We start from the raw sequence: 23266 nt of genomic DNA, 5'->3' as shown, positions 1-23266 counted from the left end.
CTTGGCCTGGAGGGTGGTGCACGGAGCAGTTCCATGCAATAAGTTTTAAAGTCGGTTCACAGGCTCCCAGGCCGCCTGTAATTTCTGCAGACTGGAAGAGTCCGTGTTCCATGTTTTTATTGAATGTACGAGGTTGCAGCCCCTGTTCCAATATTTGAAGGGTCTGCTCCTCAAATTCTGGTTGCACTTCAGTCCCACACTCCTGATCTTTGGGCACCCTGTGCGGAGGGGAGTGGGTAGGTCCGAGGGCCTCCTCGTAGGACTGCTCCTGGGCACGGCCAAGGGTGCCATCAGCCGGTCCAGGCAGCGGGCGGTCGAGGGAGTCGTTCAGCCTGGCTGCCTGCCTCTCTTCCGCGCCTACATCCGTGCCAGGGTGTCCCTGGAGATGGAGCACGCGGTGTCCACCGGTACGCTCGCGGCCTTCCGCGAGAGGTGGGCGCCGGAGGGACTGGAGTGCATCATCACCCCTGGCAACCAAATTTGAATTTGAATTTAATGGTTAAAGTTGGGGGCACTTGTATAACTTGTGTTCTTAGTGCCGCCCCCCAAAAAAACAAGAGGGCACTTGAAAAGTTTTTGGAGTGTGCCCCCCCCACCCCGCCGCTTTAACCAGGGGGAACTTGATTATTAGTTTACAACAAAATAGTTGTAGAGCTGTTGAGTTGGGAGTGGCTTAGCCAGTCACATGATGTTCACAAGATTCAATAAAACCCCAGCCAGTTGGGTTCAGGGGATCCACGATGAGGTATGCAGTTGTGAACCTGGTGAATGAACTGGTAATGTGCAGTGTGATTGTTAAACCTTTTGCTAATAACTATGTATTGCTATGAATTCTTAAGCACAGGACCCACAAAGCAAATACATTACACCCATGTAGGCCTCATGCTCTAAAATACCCATCCTAACCCTTTCGCCGCTCGAACTTTAAGACACTCCTTAAAACCCACCTCTTTGACCAAGCTTTTAGTCACCCCCCTAATACCTCTCACTTTGGGTAGGCAGTGTATATTTGGCTGATTATACCTCTGTGGAGGACGTTGTGATATTTTCCTTCGTTACGGAGGCAACATAAATGCAAGTTATTGTTCCTGTTGTTCTATTAACTGTGAAGACGAGGTACTATACAAATGCAAGCTCCTTCTGTATTGCTATGATCAGTAAGTACAAAAATGAAGACTATTCTTAGGGTTTTCAGGGCTCGTACGTCTGCACTTGGAGTCTTGTGCGCAGTTCTGGTCATGCACATAGAGAAGGATGTTGAGTCTCTCGAGAGGGTGCAGTGCATAGCATTCAGGGTGGTACCAAAGCTGAGCGCGAAGAAGATAGTTTGCAAGAGTTAGCACAACTCACTTTGGAGCTATGTAAGCTTTGAGGCATAGATGTAGTCATAGAATCATAGAATGGTTACACTACAGAAGGAGGCCATTTGGCCCGTCGAACCCGTGCCAACTCTCAACTCTTCCCGCATGCCTGGTCCTTTCCCCACAGCCCTGCAATTTTTTTCCCTTTAGATACTTATCCATCTTCCTTTTGAAAGAGAAGATTGAATCTGCCTCCACCACCCTTTCAGGCCGTGCATTGCAGATTCTAACCACTCGCTGCGTAAAAACGTTTCGACAGTGCAGCACTCCCTCAGTACTGCCCCTCCGACAGTGCAGCACTCCCTCAGTACTGCCCCTCCGACAGTGCAGCACTCCCTCAGTACTGCCCCTCCGACAGTGCAGCACTCCCTCAGTACTGCACTAGAATGTCAGCCTAGATTTTCGCGCTGAAGTCTCTGGAGTGGGACTTGAACTCACGACCTTCTGACTCAGAGGCGAGGATGCTGCCCACTGAGCCTGTGTCTGACTAAGAGTCAGGCTGGACGGCAGCAAGTATTTATTGTCATGGAGAATCGTCGTCCATTGGAACAAATCCCCGAGACAAGTGGTTAATATAGAGATCCTGCCGTCCTTTAAAAAGGAGCGCGGCAGGATCAGAGGGGTGGGGTCAAATGTTTGTGCATTCCTACAGCTTTGTTTGATTGCCTGAGTGAGTCGGGGAGAAGTTGTCCCGAGATTGTTTTTGCTGAGCTGCTTTGTACCTCTCTGTCAGAAAGTAGCGTTGCTAGGGGATGCGTGACTGGTGCGTAAGGTTTTGTGATCCGCAGGTATGGTGGGCTCGAACAGCCTGGTGGTCTTTCCTTGCCGCCCTTGTTGTGAGCTGACCAGCATGCTAACAATAGCACATGGATGAAACTGTTACATTTAGAATAACTCCACAAGACTGTATATCTTAAGCTCAAACTGTTGTGACCTTGTTCTCTTTATTGTAACTCCAGAGTGAGGGAGCAGCATGGTAGACTGCCTTTTTATACCCGCTTGCCCGAGGTGTGCAGGTGACCCTTGGGTCTCCCACAGGTGCACCCCCTGGTGGCATGTCTTACACATTGATAATGTTTACAAACATAACAGAAACGATAACCTCCGAAGTCTGCTCCCTGCCCTTTGCTACTTTTAGTGACATTTGAGTGGGTCTAAATCTTCACTTCATACTCACACGTATTTTTTCAGCAAAATCAGTTGCTGGGAAGAAATGGACTCCTGCGAAACAGGGCAGTTCAATTATAAACACCCTTCTGGCTGACAGTCTTGCTGGTGGTACTTTGCCCAGACTGCACACACAGCGGGCTTGTACAATCAAGCCAGCCACAACACACACAGAAATAATTCTTCCCACGACCAACCCTCCTTCTGGGTTCGTTTACCTTTGAGGCATTTCGGTGTTTCATTTATCTGGGAAAAATAAGACCTTTGACCGACCTGTCAGGCTTGACTCAGGTTGACTCTCCAAGGCCCCACCCACTGGAGTCATTCACTCAAAGTGCGGAAATGGGGAGTGAGTTAAGCACACAGCAGCAAGCCAGCATCAGCACTGCACGATCAGTTTGGAGTTTCTCCTGGGTGATACAGCCTCTCGATCAGAATGGGCAGCAATTTCTCTTGTATCTCAAAGAGTTTGAATCAGTCAAGGAAGAGGAGAAAAAGATCGAGAGCTGGATGGTACGTAGACCTACAAAATGTGTCGATATGTTAACACCAGCATTTAACTTTAGCTAACTTTTAACTAGCGCTGAACTGAAATGGTTACTGTCAAACTGAGCTGTATACATTGTAAAATAGAAGAAAACTCCCAACCGGACATTGTTAATATACTAAATGTTTTAATGTACTTAAAACGCATGGATGATACAAATGCTTTCTTAAACAGCAGTGGGCAATTATTAATACATTGAAGTTTCACAATATAGCAATCTTTGGACAACTTAGATTTTAATTCCTTTATGTTCGAAGGCAGCATAAAGATTTAAAGCTGGTTTTTCAGTTTTTAAATGTAAAACGCTGTTAAAAAGAAAGTTAATTTGAAATGACAGGAGAATGTGCAGAATTCTCGATGATTAGTAGTGAGTGACAAGACTGTAAATGAATCACCGCTCCAGATAAGCTGGAGCGACTGATATATGAGCCTTTGGATTAGACTAATTCCTGTTGGACAGTCCCACAACCATGCGGTTTAATGCTCTCTGGGAGCGCACTGATCAATTTGCTGGGTGCACACTTATTTTAAATGGGCTGATGAGTATGTTGGGGGTACGGTAGCACAGTGGTTATTTTACTGAACTAGTAATCTGTAGACATGGGTTCAAATCCCACCATGGCAGCTGGAGAATTTAAATTCCTTTAATTAAATAAATCTGGATTAGATGGTGACCATAATTGTCATAAAAACCCAACTGGTTCACTGCTGTCCTTTAGGGAAGGAAATCTGCTGCCCTTACCCGGTCTGGCCGATATGTGACTCCAGACCCACAGCAATGTGATTGACTCTGAAATGGCCCAGCGAGCCACTCAGTTGTACCAATCCGCTACGACAAAGTCAGCACTGTGGGAATACCTTCACCACATGGAACTGCAGCGGTTCAAGAAGTCGGCTCACCGCCACCTCCTCAAGGGCAATTAGAGACGGGCAATAATTGCCAGCGATGCCCACATCCTGTGAATGAATTTTCTTTTAAAAGACAATATGCAAAGGAACTTTACCAGTGCACTGCCCAAAAAAATTAAACAGCTATTTAGTCCAAGATCTCCACTGAGTCGCTTTGAGTTTTCAATTACCATTCCTATTGTGGCTGAGCTGTGGAGACTTTGCTTAGAGGTTCCGTTTTTGCGACACCATTAGGAGTATTATTGCTTCTGAAGAATGTTGTGGGAGTGATGTGGCTATAATGGGGGAGGTTCTCTGATGTGCAATCACAGAGCAGTTCATGCATATTCAATTATAATGCAATTTATTTTAATAGAATCAGTTCTCATTTATTATACAATGGAGCAACGTACAGAATCCCATTCTTCCATCTCTTGATCACAGTTTCTTGTTAGTGTCTGTGACCAGAGGCATGCCTCACCCAATTGCGAATTATTCTAATAAATGTAACGCTCAACTCCTCATGTTGTCCGTAAAGACTGAAAAGAATCTTGCTGGCGAGTCAGATGTTGCAGTGACAATGAGTGAATGTCATTCATGGGCGTTCAGACATTATCTCCACTCACGCTTAGAATCCTCACATTTCACAACACCTTAGCAAGGCCACTCGACCTAATGAGCTGTGCTGCCTCTTTGAACGAGCAGTCCACTTTGTCTCCGACCTTTTCTCTATACCCTTTAAAATTATTATTTTAGAAATATTTATCCACAACCCTTTTTGAAAGCTGTTTTGGATTCTCCTTCCACTGCTGAGTCGCCTCTGAGTCAGGAGGTCGTGAGTTCAAGTCCCACTCCAGAGACTTCTGCACAAAAATCTAGGCTGACACTCCCAGTGCAGTGCTGAGAGGGTGCTGCACTGTCGGAGGTGCCGTCTTTCAGATGAGATGTTAAACCGAGGCCCCGTCTGCCCTCTCAGGTGGGGGTAAAAGATCCCATGGCTCTATTTCAAAGAAGAGCAAGGGAGTTCTCTCTGGTGTCCTGGCCAATATTTATCCCTCAAACAACATCACTAATACAGATTATCTAATCGTTATCACATTACTGTTTGTGGGAGCTTGCTGTGCAAATTGTCTGCCGCATTTCCTACACTTCAAAAAGTGTTTTATTGGTTGTAAAGCGCTCTGTGACATCAGGTGGTCGTGAAAGGTGCTATATAAATGCAAGTAACAAACAGCAATGTGATAATGACCAGATAATCTGCTTTTGTTATGTTGACCTCGGTTGAATGTCTCATCCGAAAGACAGCACCTCCAACACTCCTTCAGCACTGCACTGGAGTGTCAGCCTAGATTTTTGTGCTCAAGTCCCTGGAGTGGGATTTGAACCCACAACCTTCTGACTCAGAGGTAAGTGTGCTACCCACTGAGCCACAGCTCTAGGAAAACACAGGTCAGCCTCGTGCTTCCGAACGCTTGAAGATTACTTGCGTGCTGAAATGTATGTTCATCAATCACTTAAAAATCAGTTTGATTACGGTCTCTCTCTCTCAGGGAACAAGTACAGCAGCAGATTGTTGACAAATCACGAAACGAGCCAGCAACCGATCAGAATGAAGATTATGTCAGCTCACAGGCACAAACACGTTCAGTGAAGGTAAGATACCATTCCTTCTAATGTTAAAAACCATGACACGCAACTTTAAAATGTCTGTGATCATAACACAGGCATGGATTCATATCACTGCGGAATAAATAAATGCTAGCCTCCTTACTGTGTGACAGTGGCGTATCTGAGTCCTTTCATTGACACTGTGCTTTCAGTAAGAAGGAAAGACTTGCATTTCTATAGCGCCTTTCATAATCTTAGGATGTCCCAAAGCGCTTTACAGCCACTGCAGTACTTTTTGAAGTAATTTAGGAGTCACGGCAGACCATTTGCATACAACACGCGACCACAAATAGCAATGTGATAATGACCAGTTATCTGTTTTAGTGATAGTGGTTGAGAATGGAAGACTTCTATTCACATAGCGCCTTTCATGACCACCGGATGTCTCAAAACGCTTTACAGCCAATGAAGTACTCTTTGAATGTAGTCGCTGCTGTAATGCAGCGGAGAGAGCGTGCGGCAAACCAGTCCCACCTACCCTTTCCCTCAATGACTATCTGTCCCACCTGTGATAGGGACTGTGGTTCTCCTATTGGACTGTTCAGCCACCTAAGGACTCTATTTAAGAGTGGGAGCAAGTCTTTCTCAATTCCGAGGGACTACCTATAATGATGATGATGAATGTGGGAATAAATATTGGCCAGCACACTGGGGATAACTCCCCTGCTGGCTTCGAAATAGTGCCGTGGGATCTTCTATGCCCACCCGAGAGAGCAGACTGGGGGTGGCTCAGTGTAACGTCTCATCCGTAAGTAGTTATCATTAAAAATGAACATATCTCCGTACAGACATGCTCTCAATGCAGGCACAATATCGCAGTAACTGGGATTATTAGCCTGTCTCTCCCTCCACGCCCCACCACACACCGGTTTGCCCCCTGTGTTTACACTATCCCTTTGTATCAATGCTGTAGCAGGGCTTTGCTGGAGGTGTGTAAAGAACACAAGGCGACTCACCCATACTCATGGTCGGCAACAAACTAGCCGGGGCATAGGATTCTTACTGAAGGACTAATGCCCAGGGCTCAGGGGACCACCAAGGTTGAGAAGGGAAGGTGAATTAGGACCGAGGGATCAAAATTCGGTTTCTTATGCCGCCGGTTACCGCCGGGGAGGGGCGGCTAAGTGCTTACCGTCGGCGCCAACCGGGTTCCTGGGCTCACGGTAAATTTAGTTGGACGGTGGGGGGGGGGGGGGGGCGAGGCCGAGACGTACCGCTGCGCGCTCGGCCGCCATCCACGTGGTGATGTCATCGAACGTGCAGCGACCCCCTTGCCGCCGCGGCCGCGAGATTCGGTGAGTACGGTGGCCTTACCGGCACAGCCTGGGGAAGGTGGCGGGACATCGGGAGATCCCGGGGTGGGGGCCGTCCAGGGGTCAAGGTCGTGCTTATGTTTATTTTTTTTTAGTATTAATGGGACCCGTGGGGAAGTGTGAGTGTGGGGGGGGGCTGGGTAGGGAAAGTGTTGGAAACGTTGTCGTTTTCATTTTTTTTTTTTAACACGCATGCCGGCAGCCGACCGTGGGGAAATGTGGTCGGCCTCCTGAGCTCCCGCTCCCTTGGCCCCCGAGGTTGAGTGTTCAACGTCACTTTTAGCGCCGCTCTCTCATCCTTGGGCGGCAAAACTGAATTTTGCACAGTTTGAGGCAGTACCTACCGCCCGGCGTTAGAATCAGCGCTCAGCCAGTGTCACCGCCTCAGAAACGGCTGCTCATCACCACCTACTCGAGGGCAATTAGCCATGGGCAATAAACAATGGCCTTGCCAGCGATGCCCACATCACATGACCGAATAAAAAAAAATCTAGGCCAATACTTTAGTGCAGTGCTGAAGGAGGGATGCATTTTCAGAGGTGGATCCTTTGAATGAGACCTTAAACTAATCGTCGCGATGGTTCAAGTATAGGTAGAAGATCCCATGTCACTTTTGGAAGGGGTTTAGATAGAGTAAATTGGGCAAAATGGCTTCCACTGGCAGAAGGGTCGGTAACTAGGGGACAAAAATTTAAGGTAATTGGCAAAAGAACCAGAGAGACCATGAGGAGATCCTTTTCACACAGCGACCTGTTATGATCTGGAAGCAGATTCAAATACTAACTTTCAAAAGGGAATTGGACAACGAGCTGAAGGGAGGAAAAATTGCAGGGTTGCGGGGAAAGAATTGGAGAAGTGAGGCCAATTGGATTGCTCTTTCAGAGAGCCGACACAGGCACGATGGGCTGAATGGCCTCCTTCTGTGCTGTACGACTCTATGATTCTCCTGGGCGTCCGGCCAACACATATCCCTCAGCAAGCTCTGGCTGAGCGCAGATTAAGTGGAAATGCACCCCATTGCTGTTTGCGAAACGCTGCTGGCCCATAATAACTGCTGCACCTGTCTATACTGGCGGGCAGTACTGCTCCCTGGGCTAATTCATTGTATTAAGTGCTTTAAGATGTTTCGATGAAAGCTGTGTGAATGCAAGGCTTTGGTGCCTTTTATATATAAATGCAAGTTATTAAGTGTGATACTTGGTAACACAATACACCCTCAACTCTCTTATTGTTGAAAACAAGCCGGTGAGAGAGTGACATCAGACAGCTCCCGAGGCCATGCTTGCCGTATGATATAGAGTTACGCTGAGGAACCGGTGGCTCAACCCATCCTTGATGGCTTTACCTTGTTCCTATTTCTGAGACAGTGAAACCACTGTTCGCTCTTGCTGTAAAAGCTCAGGTTTTACCCAGCAATAAATGGTGCCAGCTCCTGAGCTATCGCCGTGGTAATCGCGGCCCTTTATTCTCTCAGAAAATTCCTGTCGTGAACACGAGCCCCAGGCTGCATCTGCACATGAACTATCCAGTGTTGGTGCAGCAAGTCCGCAATGAAACAGATACTCTCGTGTCTCTTTCCCGGGATCTGAGGTACAGGCAGAGCTGGACGACTTTCCATTGTACTGCTACAACTGTTGGTGAGACTACACCTGGAGTACTGCATACAATTTTGGTCCCCTTATTTAAAAGGAGGGATATACTTGCATTGGAGGCAATTCAGAGAAGGTTCACTAGGTTGATTCTTGAGATGAGGCGGTTGTCTTATGAAGAAAGGTTGAGCAGGTTGGGCCTGTACTCATTGGAGTTTAGAAGACTGAGGTGATATTATTGAAACATATAAGATTCTGAGGGGGTTCGACAGGGTAGCTACAGAGAAGATGTTTCCCCTCGTGGGTAAATCTAGAACAAGGGGGCACAGTTTCAGAATAGGGGGTCATCCATTAAAATGGAAATGAGGAGGAATTTCTTCTCTCAGAGAGCTGTAAATCTGTGGAATTCTTTATCCCACAGAGCTCTGGAGACTGGGTCATTGAATATATTTAAGGTGGAGATAGACAGATTTTTGAACGATCGGGCAGTCAAGGGGTATGGGGAGTGGGCAGGGAGGTGGAGTTGAGGCCAAAATCAGATCAGCCACGATCTTATTAAATGGCGGAGCAGGCTCAGGGGGGCCAAATGGCCGACTCCTGCTCCTATTTCTTATGTTCTTATGTCACACTGTTGAGTTTTAGTCAGTCATTTTTTGGATTTCAGAATGCATGAGTCAATTATTTATGATTTCTAAATCAGTAATTTTTGTTCGTAACACTGAAAAGCAAACACGGAAGTATCGATTGTCCAATTGAGCCCTCCCAGTTGGCGAATAAACCCTGGAGTGGGAGATGTTCTCTGCTCACTGTCTAACATCATAAACGTGTTTGCAACAAACACACAATTTCACAATCTGCATAAATAACAACAACTTGTATTTATATCGCGCCTTTAACGTAGTAAAAAATCCCAAGGCGGTTCTCAGGAGTATTATAAAACAAAATTTGACACCGAGCCACATAAGGAGATATTAGGACAGGTGACTAAAAGCTTGGTCAAAGAGGTAGGTTTTAAGGAGCATCTAAAAGGAGGTAGTGAATCGGAGGTTCCGTCTTTCGGGTGAGATGTTAAACTGAGCTCCCCTCTCAAGTTTACGTAAAAGATCCCACGGCGCTATTTCGAAGAAGAGCAGGGGGGAGCGCAGTTTCCCTCGATGTCCTGGCCAATATTTATCCCTCAACCAACATCACTAAGTACAGATTATCTGGTCATTATCACATTGCTGTTTGTGGGAGCTTGCTGTGCGCGAGATGGCTGCTGCGTTTCCCACATTACAACAGTGACTACGCTTCAAAAAGTACTTAATTGGCTGTAAAGAACTTTGAGAAGTTTGAAAGGCGCTATAGAAATGCAAGTCTTTCTTTTTTCATTCCAGCTTCCAGCAGTTTTCCGTTTTAACTCTAACAATTGATGGGCCTCCCTTTGCAAGTTTGCAGCCAAACTCTGGACGGAGAGAGTCTGTTCAAGGCCTGGAACACACTTGGTCTCAGCAGTGGTTCTGCTTGCCTTGAACAGATGCTGCACCAATTATATTCGGGCGGGGCCCATATGGATTTAGCGCTGAAGCTATAAAACAGTCTTGCCTCTAATACTCTGTGCATGGTTCCCCAGTATTCCTGCCACACCTGCACCTGCTTTACTTCCAAGACTTGCTAATCCGTTTCACACTGGGTGCTTGTTCCTCCTCTGTCCCGAGAAAGGCAGGAGGGTTTTTTTTATTAACTGAAAAAAATGAAAAGCATATTTGTAATGTATTTGCTTCATGGGTTCTTTGCTTAAGAATTCATAGCAACACATTGCTATTAAGAACTAGTTGGTTTATTAGCAAAAGGTTTAACAATCACACGATACATTACCGGTTCATCCACCAGGCTCACATCCAGCTGCCTCATCGTGGATCCCCCAAACCCAACTGGCTGGGGTTTTATTGAGTCTTGTGAACATCACGTGACTGGCTAAGCCACTCTCAACTCAACAGCTCCACAAACCTGTGAGCACACTCCGAATTTCACGGCAGGGACCCGATTAACATTTCTTGTCCCCATTTCCCGGCTGCAGCCTGGCAAATTGAGAGGCTTGCTGGCTGGCGGGAGGATAGGCCTTTGGTACCAGGCCACAGCTGGGGAGCACAGAGGAGGGAGGGATCGGAAAGGCTGGAGAGAGAGTGAGATCAGAGACCGGATAGATCGGAGGCTGATGTCCTCGCCTCCCTTTGAGCTGCCGGGCTTCCTGAGGGCAATATTTATCCCTCAACCAACATCACAAAAACAGATGACCTGGTCATTATCACATTGCTGTTTGTTGCAGCTTGCTGTGCGCAAATTGGCTGCCGCGTTTCCCACATTACAACAGCGACTACACTTCAAAAGTACTTCATTGGCTGTAAAGCACTTTAAGATGTCCGGTGGCCGTGAAAGGCACTATAGAAATGCAAGTCTTTTTTTTCTGCAATATAAATCATGATTATTTTATATATTTCAATTAGGAAGCAAAGCGAAATGATAAAGCGGATATTGAAAACAGACTACGCTACAATCCCATCATGGAATGGGAGCAAAGTGGGATGAAGCTGGAAGATCTAGGGAGAATGGTTCACGGCTCCAAGGTTAAAATCAGCCGTCAACCCTCCAAGGTGAGGAATTCCTTAACTACTCGGAGTGTAGATGTTTCCCACAGGGCCGAGTTCACCAACGCTGTCGACAGGGCCTCATAACTGGGGGTGCCCCTTGGGAGATCGGGGGTGGCTGCAGATCGAACCATTCTCCGACTGTTCTCACTGGGGTGCAGCAGAACAAAGAGACTCATAGCAAGGCACACGAACCCAGCCCTGTTACTTTATCACAGGCAAAGAGACGGAAACATTCGGCAGGCCAGACAGCGTCCATGGAGAGAGAAACCGCGTCAATGTTTCGGGTCTGAGACCCTTCGTCAGCGCTGGAAAAAGTTAGGGATGTAACAGGTTTTTAAGCAAGTGTAGAGGCAGGGAAAGGGGGAGGGGCGGAAAGAACAAAAAAGGGACGGTCTGTGATTGGGTGGAAGGCAGGAGTGATTTATGGGATGGCAGAACCATAAACAGCTGCCGCCTGAAAAAACAGGGGCAAAGGTTAGGATCTGAAATTGTTGAACTCGATGTTGAGTCCAGAAGGCTGTAAAGTGCCTGTTGTATATGCAGACTGTAGATATACTCTCTGTGTCGTCACTTTATAGTTGCATAAGATGGAGATTTGTTTACCTGATGTACTATGAATAAGGTTTACACTGTGTATATACTATGCTGGCACCACTAGAGGGTGCAACTGGTGGAGACGGGGGTTTCCTGCCCTGGCGGCTGCCTCACTCTGGAGTTACGAATGAAGGACCAAGGTCACTACAGTTTGAGTACAACGCATTGCCTCGTGGAGTCATTCATAAGTACATTACAGACTTAACTTTGCCTAATCGAAATATGAGGTGCTGTTCCTCGAGCTTGCGTTGAGCTCCGTTGGAACAGTGCAGGAGGCCGAGGACGGAGAGGTGAGAGTGGGAGTGGAACGAGGAATTAAGGGGGCAGGCGACCGGAAGCTCGGGGTCACAGACTGAACGGAGGTGTTCCGCAAAGTGTTCACCCAATCTGCGTTTGGTCTCCCCAATGTGGAGAAGACTGCATCGTGAGCAGCGAATATAGCATGCTAAATTGCAAGAAGTACTGTGCAAGTAAATTGCTGTTACTTTAGCAGTTTTACTCAGTTGGGAGCGCTCTTTCCCGACTCAGAAGATAGTGGCTTCAAACGCCACTCCAGGATTTAGGAGCATAGGAATTGCTAGATGAAAAAAACACCAAGGTCCATCTAGTTCGCCTTCGACCATCCTGCTCGTCTCATGATACGACGATAATGGAGTTGCTGACACATCACAGCCATCAATCTCTAGCAATTAGTCTTCAACAGGCCCAGACATGAGGTGAGGAAAACTCCAGTGGTGGAGAGCTTTGAGAACCATCGATCCAAAGTCACCTTTTGCTCCCGAGTATGTGACACTCACCACATGGCATGTCTCAAATTATTCATCTAACGTATCCCGAAATGTTATTTTCTGATCTGAGTGTGTAACCGGACTGCCACTTTATCATCATCATCATCATCATCACAGGCAGTCCCTTGGAATCGAGGAAGACTTGCTTCCACTCTTAAACTGAGTCCTTAGGTGGCTGAACAGTCCAATACGAGAACCACAGTCCCGTCCACAGGTGGGACAGACAGTCGTTGAAGGAAAGGGAGGGTGGGACTGGTTTGCCGCACGCTCCTTCCGCTACCTGCGCTTGTTTTCTGCATGTTCTCGGCGATGAGACTCGCGGAGCTCAGTGCCCTCCCGGATGCACTTCCTCCACTTAGGGCGGTCTTTGGCCTGGGACTCCCAGGTGTCAGTGGGGATGTTGCACTTTTTCAGTGCAGTGCTGAGGACCTGTTCCGATGTTTAAATGGATGTTGAAAATCTCAGGTCACCATTCGAAAAAGAGCAGAGAGTCATCTACACCAACATTTCTCCCTTATTCCCCCCAAAAAGTGAACTGGTTATTCCTGGGTAAAAAATGGCTGCTGTATTTACTCATGTAACCAATGTAATTTGTTCTATGTGAAGTGCTTTAGGATGTTGCTGAAAGGTGTCACAAGTTTTAGATTTTCAAAGCCATTGGTCTTTTTGCAAAGGTCAACAACACCAACTTGAAATTATCTAGCACCTTTAACGTAATAAAACATCCCAAGGTGCTTCAAAGGAGCGTTATTAAACAAAATTTGATACCAAGCCACACAAGACGATATTAGGACAGGCTTGGTCAAAGAGGTAGGTTTTAAGGAGCGTCGTGAGGAAGAAAGAGAGGTAGAGAAGCAGAGAGGTTTAGGAAGGGAGTTCCAGAGCTTCGGGTCCAGGCAGCTGAAGGCAGAGCTGCTACTGGTGGAGCGATTATAATCAGGAATGCGCAAGAGGCCAGATTTGAAAGAGTGTAGATATTTCGGGGGCTGGAGGAGATTATAGAGATAGGGAGGGGGCGAGGCTATGGAGGGATTTGTAAACGAGAATGAGAATTATGAAATGGAGCCGTTGCTTAACCGGGAGCCAATTTAGGTCAGCGAGCACAGCAGGGGTGTTGAGTGATCGGGACTTGGTGCATGTTAGGACACGGGGCAGCCGAGTTTTGGATGAGTTCAATTTTATGGAGGGTGGAAGATGGGAGGCCAGCCAGGAGTGCGTTGGAATCGTCGACAATGTCTGCAGGTCGTGTTTATTTTTTTTCTCCAGTTGGAGCTTGGCTGCCAGCCAGACTTTCCACCCTGCGTTATCTGGCAATAACTAAAGAGCACAACCAGATGAAAACAGAAATATCTGAATACGTTGGGGATGGCGGGTCGTGTCACTGCAGCAAGATAACTATTGGCTACCAGCAGTAAGACCCGGGTAACTAGCTACTGGTGAGGGCCTGGAATACGTCCATTAACAAAGGCTATGAGCCAGTGCCTGGCTGCTCGCTATAATTAATGATCCAGTAGCAGAATTGTGGGAATGGGTAAGTTTAGAACGTGTGATTTTTAAGAGTGGAATGTTGTTGGCCCATTAATTCCAGAGAAACACATTCTCTCGGTTTCCGTTAAAATGGGCATCTACAACAACAACAACTTGTGTATATATATATAGCACCTTTAACGTAGTAAAACGTCCCAAGGGGCTTCACAGGTGTATTATGAGATAAACATTTTTGACACCGAGCCGCATAAGGAGAAATTAGGGCGGGTGACCGAAAGCTGGGTCAAAGAGGTCGGTTTAAAGGAACGTCTTAAAGGAGGATAGAGAGGCGGAGAGGTTTAGGGAGGGAGTTCCAGAGCTTGGGGCCCAGGTAGCTGAAGGCACGGCCACCGATGGTTGAACGATTATAATCAGGGATGCTTAAGAGGGCAGCATTTGAGGAGTGCACACATCTCGGGGGGGGTTGTGGGGCTGGAGGAGATTACAGAGATAGGGAGGGGCGAGGGCCATGGAGGGATTTGAAAACAAGGATGAGAATTTTGAACCGGGAGCCAATGTAGGTCAGTGAGCACAGGGGGTGATGGGTGAACGGGACTTGGTGCGAGTTAGGACATGGGCAGCCAAGATTTGGATCACCTCAAGTTTATGTAGGGTGGAACATAGGAGGACAGCCAGGAGTGCATTGGAATAGTCAAATCTAGAGGTAACAAAGACATGAATGAGGGCTTCAGCAGCGGATGAGTTGAGGCAGGGGTGGAGACGGGCGATGTTACGGAGATGGAAACAGGCAGTTTTAGCTATGCTGCGGATCTGTGGCTGGAATCGTATTTTAGAGTCAAGTATGACACCAAGGTTGTGAACAGTCTGGTTTAGCCTCTGAAGCTGGGGAGAGGGATGGAGTCGGTGGCTAGGGAATGGAGTTTGTGGTAGGGACAGAAAACAATAACTAACCAAAGTCCGTTGTGTCTGGCCATGTGTATGGATATTTATTCACTGCTTATGTTCTGATATAACCCTGAACAGCTAATAAAGGAATTTTGTATCTCTTATTGTAGGATATAAACAACAGATGTTTGGCGCTATTCCAAAACCACCTGCTTATTCTCTCTGATGATTTCCGTGGCTTCACTTACCAGGTAACTCTAACTTACACAGGATATACGACACAGAAACAGGCCATTCGGCCCAACCAGTCCATGCCGGCGTTTATGCTCCACTCGAGCCTCCTCCCGTCTTTCCTCATCTAACTCTATCAGCATAACCCTCTCTTTCCTTCTCCCTCATATGCTTGTCTAGCCTCCCCTTAAATGCATCGATACTATTCGCCTCAACCACTCCCTGTGGTAGTGAGTTCCACATTCTCACCACGCTTTGGGTAAAGAAGTTTCTTCGGAATTCCCCATTGGATTTCTTGGTGACTGTCTTATATTGATGGCTTTAGTTTTGTCCTTCTCCACAAGTGGAACCATTTTCTCTGTATCCACTCCATCAAAACCTTTCATAATTTTAAAGACCTTTAGATCACCCTTCAACCTTCTCTTTCAACTTAAACTCATCATCCTGCAGTACTGGAGCATAGACACATCCTGTGGGCATTGAGTTAAAGAGCGCCTTTCACAATCTCAAACCAATGAAGTACTTGTGGAGTGTAGACACTGTTGTAATGTGGGAAATGCGGCAGCCAATTTGCGCACAGCAAGCTCCCACAAACAGTAATGTGATAATGACCAGATAATCTGTCTTTTGTGATGTTGGTTGAGGGATAAATATTGGCCTAGGACACACCGGGGATAGCGCCCCTGCTCTTGTTCACAATAATGCCATGGGATCTTTTACATGCACCTGAGAGAGCAGACGAGACAGGAACCTCCGACTGTGCAGCGCTCCCTGAGCACTGCACTGTAGGGTCAGCTCATTCTGTGTATAACTTTATAATCCTGATATTTTCATTTCACTGGATTATAAATTCATTTTCATTGGGATTCAATTTCCGTACATCCATCAAATCGGCCACTGTGCCCAAAGATAAGAACATACAGGAGAGGCGGAGACCTCATTGTGTTCCGTTCAACCAATCCCAAGGTTTAAAAGTACCATTGCCCCTCAGTCGCTGCCTCTTGAATTTCCTGACATTGCGAGAAGGGGGTGGGGGGCGGGGGGAAGAATTCCCACTTCAACGCTGCTGTTGCACGCTGGGAGCACACATTAAGGAATTGTTCGCCCCCTCGGTGCATGGTTCATTCTTTTTAATGGGGCTCGGGGTGTGTGATTTTCCAATATGTGCTCTGAAATGGAAATAAAGCTCCTCTATTCCCCCCTGTCTCCTCCATCGTCTCTCTGAGCAACCTGTCGCTTACATTCATCATCCTGAAGGACCTTGACATTGTCCTGCAAGATATTAATGAACACATGAGTTGATGTAAAATAGCCAGACAAAGGAATTTCAGACAAGCGTGCGAAGCTCTTTCACACCAATGTTGCACAGTGCCATTCCATGGTGGAAGGGCCTTTAATTATGAATGGGGTAACTCACGAACACAGCAGTATGCAATATATGTAATCATATCTTCTGCTTTCTGTGTATAGGGCATGCTCCCCTTAGCAGGAATTACAGTACATAACATGGAAAGCAGCAGCAACTCAGAGCAGAGCTGTGCATTTCAAATTACAGGTATGTAGCAAACCTACCCTAAATGGTCTGGTTAAAATGTCATTTCTGTTTATCTTTTACAACCAAAAATCATTTAATATTGACGTGTAGATCCATTCATTGAAGATCACAATTGTCACAAGATTTATGTGACAAGTTTCCGTTTAATGAACAATTGGATTTTTTACCAATGCTGTCCTTCGTTTTCCCTTTTTAAATTTCTGTTCACTGAACATTTATTTTTTTCTTTTTCATCCTTCCTCTCGTCCTTCCACTCTCCTCTTCCCTTCCTCCCTCCTCAACTTCTCTCCCTCCCTTCTCCCCTTCCCTTCCTCGTCCTTTATCCCTTCCTCTCTCCTCACCCCTTCACCCTCCTCTCTCCTCAACCTTTCCTCGTAAGTCAACCCCCTCATCTCCGGAACCAACTGAGTGAACCTTCTCTGAACTGCAAGTCTCCTTAAATACGGAGACCAAAACTGTATTTCTATCTCAAAAGTTCTTATGCACATATACATGAAGTGTCTGGTAATCAAGTAGAGCTTATCAGTCAATATACTTGTCGTGATTACGTCAAGATCATTACTCCTCAGTGAGTGTCTCATGATGTATCAAATACACCGAGCATCGCGTGTTGGTGTTGACCATGACAGTCTTTGCCAATGGTCGGAATATTGATCCTGGGTGGTATAATGTATTTGCTTCATGGGTTCTTAAGAATTCATAGCAACACACTTCTAGTAAGAACTAGTTGGTTTATTAGCAAAGGTTTAACAATCACACTACACATTACCAGTTCATTCACCAGGCTCACAACCACCTGCCTCATCGTGGATCTCCTGAACCCAACTGGCTGGGGTTTTATTGAGTCTTGTGAACAGCACGTGACTGGCTAAGCCACTCCCAACTCAACAGCTCAACCAACCCGAGAGCACACTCACAGGTGCATACATTACAGGTGGATATACTAACTTTAACAGAAATGATACTTGGGAGTGAGCTGAGGCTGGGATCTTATCCCCGGATTCGGACGATAGTTCTAAACCACTTGAGCTCTGCCCTTGCTGTTTACAGTGTCATTTGGGCTCCTCATTGAGATTTGGGTCTTGTAATCTGTCATGGGATCCATTAACCTGTAGATCAGATACTTCTAGCTGTTCAGTAACTCGCTAGCAGACTTGGCAGTCTATCAGTAATTAACTCTTTGTTGACGGCAGGCACACTGCAAAAATAGGGCAAGATTGCAAAGTTTCTGTTATTCAAAGAAGATGCTGCAACTTCAGGGGCCAGTTATACAACAAACATGGGTCTCAGAACAACACCATGAGCACACAATTCACACCCAGAGAAGTTTATAGAGCCGAAGGAGGCCATCGGTCCGTTGTGTCTGTGCCAGCTCTTTGCTGGAGCAATTCCAAACTAATCCCACTTCCCTGCTCCCTCCACATAGCTCTGTGTCTTCTCTGCTTCAAATGATTATCTACTTTTCCCTTAAAAGATGCCATAGACTCAATTACTCATAGAAATTTAGCTTAACCTCGCTCCTCACTCATAGTTATACTGAGTTATACTGCCTCTTGCTGTGGCACTCTCATGCCCAGGGATAAGGAAGCATTCACAAGACCGCACTTACTGTCTTCCAATTTAATATTAGGCAGGCTAGATGAGAGTAAAATAATTCAAAGTTTAGTTCCCAGGCAATCCAACGTTTAGAACTTGGCTGCAAAGGAAGAAAGACTTGCATTTCTATAGCGCCTTTCACAACCACCAGACGTCTCAGAGCGCTTTACAGCCAATGAAGTACTTTTGGAGTGTAGTCACTGTTGTAATGTGGGAAAAGTGGCAGCCAATTTGCGCACAGCAAGCTCCCACAAACAGCAATGTGATAATGACCAGTTAATCTGCTTTAGTGATGTTGATTGAGGGATAAATATTGACCAGGACACTGAGGATAACTTCCCTGCTCTTCTTCAAAATAGTGCCATGGGAGAGCAAACGGGGCCTCGGTTTAACCTCTCATCCGAAAGACAGCACCTCTGACAGTGCAGCACTCCCTCAGCACTGCACTGGGAGTGCCAGCTTAGATTTTTGTGGCTCAAGTTCCTGGAGTGGGACTTGAACTCACAACCTTCTGACTCAGAGGCAAGGGTGCTGCCCACTGAGCCACAGTTGACACTGCAGTCGCGACTTTAACATGGTAAAATGTCCCAAGGTGCTTCACAGGAGTGTTATCAGTCAAATTTTGACACTGAGCCACATAAGGCGATATTAGGACAAAAAAAAGCTTGGTCAAAGAGGTAGGTTTTAAGCAGCATCTTAAAGGAGGAAAGAGAGGTAGAGAGGAGGCGTGGTTTAGGAAGGGAGTTCCAGAGCTTAAGGCCGAGACGGCTGAAGGCACGACCACCGATGGTAGAGCGATGAAAATCAGAGATGCGCAAGAGGCCAAAATTGGAGGAGCGCAGAGATCTCGGAGGGTTTTAGCTTTACAGAGATTGGCAATTGCAACCTTTTGCTTATTATTTCTGCAGGGCCACTGTTACATCCCTTTACGGTTTACTGTTCGACGGAATGTGCGGTAAAGGAGTGGCTTTATTATCTCAACAAGCAGAGACAAATGAACAGCAAGATTGTCGATACACCTCGGGTACAAACATGCAGGGAGCTCAATGTAAGTCTACTTCCGACTGCCTTGTTAAAAACATCTGAGCGATATTTCCTTCTGGGGGTTAGGTGAAGTGATAGAGTGGCTGTGAGTAAAAAGGAGAAAGAGACGCGATGGATCTTTCTACCCCTGCTAATCATTAATCTGATTGCTCCCTTGCAAGATCCTACAAACCCCCTGGGAGGACAGATGCACCAACGTTAGCGTCCTCGACCAGGCCAACATCCCCAGCATTGAAGCACTGACCACACTTGATCAGCTCCGCTGGGCGGGCCACATTGTCCGCATGCCAGACACGAGACTCCCAAAGCAAGCGCTCTACTTGGAACTCCTTCACGGCAAGCGAGCCAAAAGTGGGCAGAGAAAACGTTACAAGGACACCCTCAAAGCCCTCCCTGATAAAGTGCAACATCCCCACCAACACCTAGGAATCCCTGGCCAAAGACCGCCCTAAGTGGAGGAAGTGCATCCGGGAGGGCGCTGAGCACCTCGAGTCTCATCGCCGAGAGCATGCAGAAACCAAGCGCAGGCAGCGGAAAGAGCGTGTGGCAAACCTGTCCCACCCTCCCTTTCCCTCAACGACTATCTGTCCCACCTGTGACAGGGACTGTGGCTCTCGTATTGGACTGTTCAGCCACCTAAAGACTCATTTTTAGAGTGGAAGCAAGTCTTCCTCGATTCCGAGGGACTGCCTATGATGATAATGATACTCCCTTGCTACAATGTGTTAAACAGAGATCAGCTTGGAGTAAGGCTCACGCCTCTCCTTCAGCGGGCTGCTGATGAAGAATGACATGTGCTGCTGCTTTGCCGACCTCCGCACTTTGCTCAACAAGGTTTGCCGGGGGCTCAGGTGAGCAGGCATCAATCATTCAGCAAAGCAACAACCCGCACCTCCCTCTCACTCTCCCTTTGCCATGAGCTGAAGATTGAGAGAGGTTCAGCTAGAGGGCAGGCATTGGGGCTCTGGCAACAGACGCTGACAGCCCAGTGATATCACGAGGGGTGACATGCCACCAAGACTTCTTCGGCAGCCCCTCCCAAACCCACGACCTCTATCCCCTAGAAAGACCAGGGCAGCAGGCGCTTGGGAACACCACCACCTCCAAGTTCCCCTCCAAGTCACACACCATCCTGACTTGGAAATATATCGGCCGTTCCTTCATCGTCGCTGGGTCAAAATCCTGGAACTCCCTCCCTAACAGCACTGTGGGAGCACCTTCACCACATGGGACTGCAGCGGTTCAAGAAGGCAGCTCACCGCCACCTTCTCAAGGGCAATTAGCGATGGGCAATAAATGCCAGCCTTGCCAGCGATGCCCACATCCCGTGACACAGTAAAAACCGAATTCCATACAGGAACCTTGCTACGGATAAGTGCTGACATTAATTTACTTATGGCACCAACAGTTTATCGCAGATCATACACTCATTTTGAATTCTGCTGGAAAAGTCCGAACAATAGAGGATGGAGCTTTCAGGAGAAAGGTCTCCATATGCTTGTGTGTGTGAAGGGTCAAGTGGAATGTATGCTAGACCCTGAGGTACAGCATCTCTTTATATTGGGAAGCGTGAGCCTTTCAGGACCGGTGGCTTAGAAACATAGAAAATAGGTGCAGGAGCAGGCCATTCAGCCCTTCTAGCCTGCACCGCCATTCAATGAGTTCATGGCTGAACATGAAACTTCATTACCCCATTCCTGCTTTCTCGCCATATCCCTTGATCCCCTGAGTAGTAAGGACTTCATCTAACTCCTTTTTGAATATATTTAGTGAATTGGCCTCAACTACTTTCTGTGGTAGAGAATCCCACAGGTTCACCACTCTCTGGGTGAAGAAGTTTCTCCTCATCTCGGTCCTAAATGGCTTACCCCTTATCCTTAGACTGTGACCCCTGGTTCTGGACTTACCCAACATCAGGAACATTCTTCCTGGATCTAACCTGTCTAAACCCGTCAGAATTTTAAACGTTTCTATGAGGTCCCCTCTCATTCTTCTGAACTCCATTGAATACAAGCCCAGTTGATCCAGTCTTTCTTGATAGGTTAGTCCCACCATCCCGGGAATCAGTCTGGTGAATCTTTGCTGCACTCCCTCAATAGCAAGAATGTCCTTCCTCAAGTTAGGAGACCAAAACTGTACACAATACTCCAGGTGTGGCCTCACCAAGACCCTGTACAACTGTAGCAACACCTCCCTGCCCCTGTACTCAAATCCCCTCGCTATGAAGGGCAACATGCCATTTGCTTTCTTAACCGCCTGCTGTACCTGCATGCCAACCTTCAATGACTGATGTACCATGACACCCAGGTCTCGTTGCACCTCCCCTTTTCCTAATCTGTCATCATTCAGATAATAGTCTGTCTCTCTGTTTTTACCACCAAAGTGGATAACCTCACATTTATCCACATTATACTTCATCTGCCATGTATTTGCCCACTCACCTAACCTATCCAAGTCACTCTGCAGCCTCATAGCATCCTCCTCGCAGCTCACACTGCCACCCAACTTAGTGTCATCCGCAAATTTGGAGATACTACATTTAATCCCCTCGTCTAAATCATTAATGTACAATGTAAACAGCTGGGGCCCCAGCACAGAACCTTGCGGTACCCCACTCGTCACTGCCTGCCATTCTGAAAAGTCCCCATTTACTCCTACTCTTTGCTTCCTGTCTGACAACCAGTTCTCAATCCACGTCAGCACACTACCCCCAATCCCATGTGCTTTAACTTTGCACATTAATCTCTTGTGTGGGACCTTGTCGAAAGCCTTCTGAAAGTCCAAATATACCACATCAACTGGTTCTCCCTTGTCCACTTTACTGGAAACATCCTCAAAAAATTCCAGAAGATTTGTCAAGCATGATTTCCCTTTCACAAATCCATGCTGACTTGGACCTATCATGTCACCTTTTTCCAAATGCGCTGCTATGACATCCTTAATAATTGATTCCATCATTTTACCCACTACTGAGGTCAGGCTGACCGGTCTATAATTCCTTTCAACAGACTGTTCCCTGGGGGTAACTTGGACTTATCTCCACATTATTTTGTGGAGCCTTTAAGCATAAGTATTAGGCCTTCACAGCTAGGATTACAGAACTTTCCATCAGTTACCATGGTTACATGACGAGTTAGCCCCTCGAGAAGTGCTAAAGTAGCTTTATTACAGGTGCGTCGTCATTGGACGATCTTCTTTCCTTGCCCGCTATTGAACTTGGGATTTGAGAAATTGTAAAGAAGTCGTTTAAGTAGATTTCGATACCACTAATACTTTAAAAGAAAGACTTGGATTTCTATAGCGCCTTTCACGACCACCGGACATCTCAAAGCGCATTAAAGCCAATGAAGTACTTTTGGAGTGTAGTCACTGTTGTAATGTGGGAAACGTGGCAGCCAATTTGCGCACAGCAAGCTCCCACAAACAGCAATGATGACAATGACCAGATAATCTGCTATTTAGTGTTGTTGATTGAGGGATAACTCCCTTTGACAACCTTCTGATTCTGAATATTACCAACTGAGCAAGTTGACACTATCTAGCTGCCCCATTCTTCCCTGTAGTAACCCCGTTATCCTTACATTAACCCGTCTCTGCCCCTTGCCTCAGCTCCGCTGCTGAAACCCTCATCCATGCCTTTGTTACCTTTAGACCTGACTATTCTAACACAATCCTGGCTGGCGTCCCACATTCTACCCTACGTAAACTAGAGCTGATCCAAAACTCAGCTGCCCGGGTCCTATCTCGCACCAAGTCCCGCTCACCCATCACCCCTGGGCTCACTAATCTACATTGGCTCCCTATTAAGGAACGCCTCAATTTCAAAATTCTCATCCTTGTTTTCAAATCTCTCCATGGCCCTCGCCCCTCCCTATCTCAGTAATCTCCCTCAGCCCCACAACTCCCCGAGATGTCTGCGCTC

General features: G+C 46.8%; 1 protein-coding gene across 1 annotated transcript in view; it reads left to right on the top strand.

Moving 5' to 3' along the window:
- Positions 1-2964: 2964 nt before the first annotated feature.
- The window catches only part of plekhn1 (pleckstrin homology domain containing, family N member 1), a 55742-nt gene continuing 35440 nt past the window's right edge, over positions 2965-23266 (top strand). Inside the window, exons 1-6 of the mRNA XM_070861032.1 lie at positions 2965-3035; positions 5496-5616; positions 11020-11166; positions 15089-15169; positions 16620-16704; positions 19209-19348. Coding sequence (XP_070717133.1) covers positions 2965-3035; positions 5496-5616; positions 11020-11166; positions 15089-15169; positions 16620-16704; positions 19209-19348 — 645 coding nt within the window. The remainder of the gene's footprint in view (positions 3036-5495; positions 5617-11019; positions 11167-15088; positions 15170-16619; positions 16705-19208; positions 19349-23266) is intronic.

This window comes from Pristiophorus japonicus, chromosome 18, assembly GCF_044704955.1.
Source record: "Pristiophorus japonicus isolate sPriJap1 chromosome 18, sPriJap1.hap1, whole genome shotgun sequence".
NCBI classification, from domain to species: Eukaryota; Metazoa; Chordata; class Chondrichthyes; family Pristiophoridae; genus Pristiophorus; species Pristiophorus japonicus.
The sequence above is the reverse complement of the archived record's forward strand: the minus strand, read 5'-3'. Positions and strand labels throughout refer to the sequence as shown.